Source organism: Nyctibius grandis, chromosome 5 (assembly GCF_013368605.1).
Source record: "Nyctibius grandis isolate bNycGra1 chromosome 5, bNycGra1.pri, whole genome shotgun sequence".
Lineage (NCBI taxonomy): Eukaryota > Metazoa > Chordata > Aves > Nyctibiiformes > Nyctibiidae > Nyctibius > Nyctibius grandis.
In genome coordinates this window covers 2310093-2316901 of record NC_090662.1, presented here as the reverse complement: position 1 = coordinate 2316901, position 6809 = coordinate 2310093, and the positions used below count along the sequence as shown (strand labels likewise).

The 6809-nt window shown below is 48.0% G+C and overlaps 1 protein-coding gene across 1 annotated transcript in view; it reads left to right on the top strand.

Annotated features, from left to right (window-relative positions):
• Positions 1–2577: 2577 nt before the first annotated feature.
• LOC137663389 (collagen alpha-1(VII) chain-like) overlaps positions 2578–6809 on the top strand; it is a 125308-nt gene continuing 121076 nt past the window's right edge. The window contains exons 1-2 of the mRNA XM_068400579.1: positions 2578–2644; positions 6517–6697. Coding sequence (XP_068256680.1) covers positions 2578–2644; positions 6517–6697 — 248 coding nt within the window. The remainder of the gene's footprint in view (positions 2645–6516; positions 6698–6809) is intronic.

Below are 6809 nucleotides of genomic sequence, written 5' to 3'. Positions count from 1 at the left end.
AAATGATCGGATGAGAGGAAACGGCCTCAAGTTGTGCCAGGGGAGGTTTAGATTGGAGATCAGGGACAATTTCTTCCCCAAAAGGGTTGTCAAGCACTGGCACAGGCTGCCCAGGGCAGTGGTGGAGTCACTGTCCCTGGAGGGATTTAAAAGCCATGTAGATGTGGTGCTGAGGGACATGGGTTAGTGGTGGTCTTGGCAGTGCTGGGTTAGCAGTTGGACTTGATGATCTTAAAGGTCCTTTCCAACCAAAACGATTCTATGATTCTATGACTGGGTGAGCTGGTCACAGTGCCATTTGCAGAAACTGGGGAGCCTTCCCCGTATAGACCAGTAAGACCATTAGGACAGGCTTCAGTGCCAGTTATTGTGATGAACGTGTGCTCTCGAATGATCTACATTAGCTATCTCAGTACATATTATATTGTATTTCTGGTGTTATTTTAGATATGGAAATTCTCAGAACAGTGCATTGTATTCACAAGCTAAATTATCCTTCACTTTAATTGTATTTTGGGCAGGAGGAAGGGTAGAGGTGTGAATGATGGGAGGAAGAGGAGAACAGAGGATGGAAGGAGGCACTTTTTGAAAAAAACATTGAAATAAGGGTCTCTGCAAGAACATTTCTGGAGGCACGTATGTTTTTAATAATATTAACACAGAACTCAAAAGCCCAGTCAAAGGTTTTGCTGCTTTCCAGCTCCATGAAGGGTTTGTTATGGTCCAGGACAGACCCTGCCCTACGGAGCTGAGGATTAAATGGGAAGGGAAAAGGAGATGCTGCCGAGTTGACATTGCAAGAAGGCTGCTGGGATCTGAGAGGCGATGGGGTGATCTTGCCAAAGCTCGCAACACAACTCTTGCAAAAGAGGTGGGGTAAAACCTAGGTTTTTTGGGTCTCAGCTCCGCACTTCCTCTCCATGACTTGATTTTTCTAGAAGCTTGTTTACTTCTATTGTTAAAAAGCCTGCGTTTGCTTGGTTTGGGGTGTTTGTTTATTTATTTGTTTTGGTGGGGATGGGAGGATTGCTTTGAAGCCATCTCCACAGCAACTAATGGTAGCACCGCACCGAGGTTTTGACAGGAGTTAAGAAGGAAGGACACAGCCCAGGTTAACCACTGCACAGCAGAGATCTTCAATCCCAGAATCAATGAGGTTGGAAGAGCCCTCGGGGATCATCGAGTCCAACCATTGCCCTGACACCACCATGTCAACTAGACCATGGCACTAAGTGCCAAGTCCAGTCTTTTCTTAAACACCTCCAGAGATGGTGACTCCACCACCTCCCTGGGCAGCCCCTTCCAATGGCTAATGACCCTTTCTGAGAAGAAAATCTTGATAACGTCCAAGTACACCCAGCAATTAGGAGAAGAGAGAGGGAAAATAAGAAATAGAAAATGTATTAGGGGAACTTAAGTCCTGAGGGTCTCAGAGATGGGTGTAGCTACGTGATGGACAAGGTGCCCACAGCCCTGCAGTCTAGATGCACTCCAGGAACTTGACCTTCATCTTGCTTGTTTGGGGATTCATTTAGGTGGGGTTATTCCAGGCTGTACACAGGAGCTCAGCCTTTTTTTTTCCAAAAGGAACATGATCTATAATGCAATGTGAGTTTGAGGTTGCATGTTGTTAACTGGAAGCAATAAACCAGCCCTGGCAAAGAGCTAGGCTGGATGAAGTCATCAAGCTCATCTTTTCCCCACATCTGTAATTTCCACCCTGGAAGGAGTCCATGTCTCCTTGTAAAATCTGCTCAGCCCGCGACGAGCAGGTGAAGCTCAGAACAGGAGAAGAACTTTTTATTGCCCATTAAAAAAAGAATAGAACCCCTTCTGGCAACATCACTTCTGCTGCAGTTGTTGCTCTGTAGAGAGAAGTCCCTGCTTCGCAGAGACTTCTGTAGCAATTCTGGGGAGTTGCTAAACCATCCATAGGCAGTAACCAGAGCATTCAGCCCCCTTTGGCTGCTCCACGATGGTGGGCTGGATCTCCAAGGGTAGCAAGTGCAAGGCATTTAATCCTGGATTTAGGAACCTAAAGGTTAGTCACAAAACAGGCTAACAAAGACTTGAGTGCAGGTGATTGCCATCTGCAGTGATCTTCTAGTGATCTTTCCTCCCTGCATAACTGAGGCAGCAGATGCTTCCCTCTTTCATCAGAATCCCAGACTGGTTAGGTTTGGAAGGGACCTCTGGAGATCATCTAGTCCAACCCCCTGCCAAAGCAGGTTCACCTGTTTCACACCACTAATATTCACATTTAGGCTTAATTGCCTAAGGTGGTTGTTGCCTGATGAAGGGTGCTGTTAGGGAAAGGTTCTGGGGGACAAAAGCTTTCCCCTCTAGCCAGCATCAGCAAAGAGATGAAGGAATTAGTGGATTCATGGACTTTAATGCCAATTGCCTAAGCCAAGATGAGCCTTTGTAGCTGGAGAAAATCTTCCCTTGCCACTGTAGGCAGGTGGAAGCATCCTACTCAGATGGCTTGCATTAAAGCCTCTTTTCTCCTGCAGATGAATGACTCTCCAGGCTGTGTGCTGACTCCAGGAAACAAGAAGGAACTTCTTCACAAGGAAAATGTATGCCCAGATCCTTGCCCTGGCAGTGGCTGTGGTGCAGTACAGAGCCGTGGCCGTTCATGAAGGTATGTCACAAGTGAGCTACCATGAACGCAGCAGCTGGGGCTGATGCTGAGACACATCAGGGAGAAAAAGACCTTTTCCAAGCAGCTGTTTCTGCTAATGTCATGGATATAGACACAGATGCTGTCACAGTGGAGCTGTAGTGCTGATGCCTTTTACTTCTGCATAGGGTCCTTTTAGGTTGGGACCATCTGGCTAACAGGGCATTTCAGCTGGCCCCAAAAGGTGGGCAGGACCTGACTTGCTGCACTAGGATTTATGGGGAAATCAGGGCTCTAATACTCTCCTGCCTCTAATACTGTTCCACCTCAGCTGCTCCAGAGGAAGGTGGGGAGAAAGGGAAAACATGTCCCCCCCTGATTCCTCTTATGATCTTCAAGACCTGGTACAAGCCACCGCACAGAGGATATGAGAGAAAAGATGTCAAGGAAGCCTTGAAGCCTTCTGCTGCTGTTTAGAGAGTTGAGATGGCACAAGGGCTCACCTCCTCCCTGGCTCCCTGTTGCCTGTGCAAGCCCACAAAGAGCTTTTGTGGAGGAGGGGCCAGAGCCAAAAGGCAGGAGACAAAAGACCCCAGAGAAGAGCTTTATGGAGCTACAGCGTGATCCATGGCATGTCTCTAGCCTCAGGGTCCTGCAGGAGGGGGAGGCTCCCTGTGAGCATCCTACAGAGCTAATCTAGAGTTCCCAGGTCTGTCATGGGGCTCGGTATCAGCCAGTGGGTCCTCTCTCTTCTAATTGTTCTGCAGCAACAAGCCCCCAGGCTTTGAAGGTGTAAATTCACCTGGACTAAATTCAGTAAATTCAACAAGGAGTTAATGGAAGCTTTGGCATCAGCTACAAAATTAACTTGATTAAGTTCCTGTCCGTCAATTAAGCCAATATACTTGACTATAATGCTATTTAATTCAAAGCTGGGAACAGCACAATAAATCAACGTTTACAGATGTCTCTGGCAAACCTGTGATTGATGAAACATGGTAATTTTGGAGGTGCATGGAAAATTTCAAATGAAATCATATCCCCCTGTGATTAATATAGCTGTCTGTGTTGGTATTTTCTCCAGAAGGTACCAATCCAAATATGCTTAACATCACATGTTTCCAAAGACAGCTTCAGGTACCTGATCCAAACAGTCTTGGGTTTCATTGCCAAGCTGGGCCCCTCTGGAAAGGTGCTGAGCTCCTGGCTCAGCATCTCACAAAATGGGTTCTGGTTGCTCATTTATAAAGAAAGGGGCACCATCCTGCCCTTTTAAATCCCATGGAGCTCCTGCTTGTTGTCTTTCTCCTCATTATCCCTGGATGCAAATGAGGGCAGGAGCATTGCGCAGGGTGAACAAGACTCCCAAGGGCCAAGCATAGATGGAGGAGGCTCTCTGGGGATTCAGGATGCAGAGAAGTAGGTGGCAAAGGTCCCTCTGACACCAATGGTGTTTTGAGCGTGTTTTCCAGATCAGGGCCAAAAATACAAGTCTCCCAGGAAAAGCTGTCTGCACTGCCTTGAGTAGCTCCAAGAGGTGGGTGGGCTGGTGGATGGTCTTCTCCATCTTGTTGAACCTTTGTTGGGTTTTTCTTGTGGTAACACAGGTTGTGGTTACCCTGGGGAGCTGTTGAGCGATTTCCACCAGTTCTGAGGTTGGAGCCAAGAACTGGCATTGCCTTTCCTCCGAGTCCTTCTGGGGGAACATGGACATCAAGGTCAAAGCTAGGGAAAAGGGGTAGATCCAAACTAGAAGCGGCAGCTGGGAAAAGAGCTTATGGTGATCTGTTAGCAGTTGAGCTGCCTCCAAGGCACCCCTGACATCTCAGCTGAAAAGCTCTCATGGAGGATTGAGAAGGGAAACAAGATCTCAACAGAGAGCTCTAGGAAGGAAAATGGAAATAATTGTCCCCATTTTTGCCAAGGGAAAGTGTTCTATATTCCCAGCTGGGTACGAGTAAAACCAAAAAGAGCCAGTCATTAGTTTTCTGCAATAAACAGAACTGTTAAGTCGTGAAGAGCTCAGTGCCAGGAGGTACAAAGAAAGATGAAGAAACCAAAAGCCTTGGGTAACATAGACCCTTGGACTGCCATCCATCTGCAGCCAGCAAATGATCCTCTGTCCTGCTGGGTGGCCAAAGGGGATTGACCAGAGGCACAGCAATGAAGGAGAGCACAAAACCTGCATCTTTCCAAGCCCTTTGAGGAGCCTGCTTATAGAAATGGGGTAAAAGTCAGATAAATTGAAGAGCTTGAGCTAAAACAGGCTTTCCATTTGCAGCAGAAGCATAAGAAACCCGCCTAGAACATCTCCCCAGCAAACTGCAGCCTGGTTGGCTGCGAGTTGGGTCTCCAGACCTGCAGCTGAAAGTCAAGACAGTGGCTGGGTAAAGTCCAAAGCAGCAGTGACACAAAATGAAAAAAACATGAAGAGGTTGAGCCCACTCCTGGTGAGCAAGATACAAAAAAGCCTCCTCCAGCAGTCAGCACAGTCTACTTTTTAGCAGCCCTACAGTAATAACCCAGCATCTGTCTGCAAGGGAGAGAAGCACCAAAGAAAATACAAATTTTGAACATCTTTTGTAGATCTTCATTAATTTAAGCATCCCTAAAAGACATCAGATTTCTATCCATGAAATATATTTATTGGATGCCTAAAGAAAATTAAATTCAATTGAGAATGAACACTGTAAAGGGAAATATGCCTTGATGTTCGTTAAACAAATTTCCCTGTGCACCTGTCCCTTCCCTGCCAGCTGTCATCAGATAGCTCTGGCTTAGACAGGAAAAACGCTCAAGTCATTCATTCTTTGCATGAGATACTTGTCATGCTCGGGGCCACTGGCAGCTTGGCAAGAGGGGAACGTTGCAAAGCTGAATGCACAGAGCGTCCCGAGCTCTCTCTGTGCAAGAGTGGACAACTCGGTTCTTTTAGGGCTGGCAAACCATGGGTGGCCAGGTGGCCTCATGTCTGCATGGGTGTCTCACATTGGCTCTGGAGACCCTGCTGCAAGAAGCCCAGGATGGTTGGTGGGGTGGCAGAGCTGCCACATTCCCCAATTTCAGTTGTGTGTGGCTCAGCTGTCGGTGTCTGCCTCTGGGTGTGTGAAACCCCCAGGCATCCCTGTGCTTCCAGCTTGTCCTACAGACCTGCATGCTTTGATGGATCTGGGTCTCGGTGTTTGTGCTTCAAATGAGAAACTTCTCCTGGGTGAGAAGATCAAAATGGGGAATTAGGAGGAAATTAAAGAGCACAAAGCAGCCCAGGGAGGTGGAGTCACCATCTCTGGATGTGTTTAAGAAAAGACTGGACATGGCACTTAGTGCCATGGTCTAGTTGACATGGTGGTGTCAGGGCAATGGTTGGACTCGATGATCCCAGAGGTCTCTTCCAACCTGATTGATTCTGTGATTCTGTTGCTCTGGGAAGCCCATGAGTACCCGCTTCATTGAGCCTAAACATGGTCTCTCTTCCTTATCTACAATATCACAGAATCACAGAATCACAGAATCACAGAATGTTAGGGATTGGAAGGGACCTCGAAAGATCATCTAGTCCAATCCCCCTGCCGGGGCAGGATTGCCTAGACCATATCACACAGGAACGCGTCCAGGCGGGTTTTGAATGTCTCCAGAGAAGGAGACTCCACAACCTCTCTGGGCAGCCTGTTCCAGTGTTCAGTCACCCTTACAGTAAAGAAGTTTTTCCTCAAATTTAAGTGGAACCTCCTGTGCTCCAGCTTGCACCCATTGCCCCTTGTCCTGTCAAGGGATGTCACTGAGAAGAGCCTGACTCCATCCTCTTAGGGGTTCACATGACTCAGAAGGGTTTATCTCCTGGCTGGCTCATTTCATGGTGTGGGATGAGCCTTCCTGCCGCTCTTCTCCCTCAGCATGCAGGACGGCGGAGGTGGCTGACATTTTGTTCCTCGTGGGGCAGTCACAGGGCACAGAGAGGGAGAGCTCCCGGCTGGTCAAGGACTTCATCGGCAACATGGCCCGTTCCTTTGAGAACGTGGTGATGGGCAAAGGAGGCATCCGGCTGGCGGTGGCACTCTACGGGGAGAAACCAAGGTGGGTCAGTCCATACTCTACCACCAGCACCCGGGTTTCTATTGCCTTATAGCTCTAGATGGGCAACCATCTCCCCATGGTTAAAGAGCTCTTGCTGCTCTGCTGAACCACT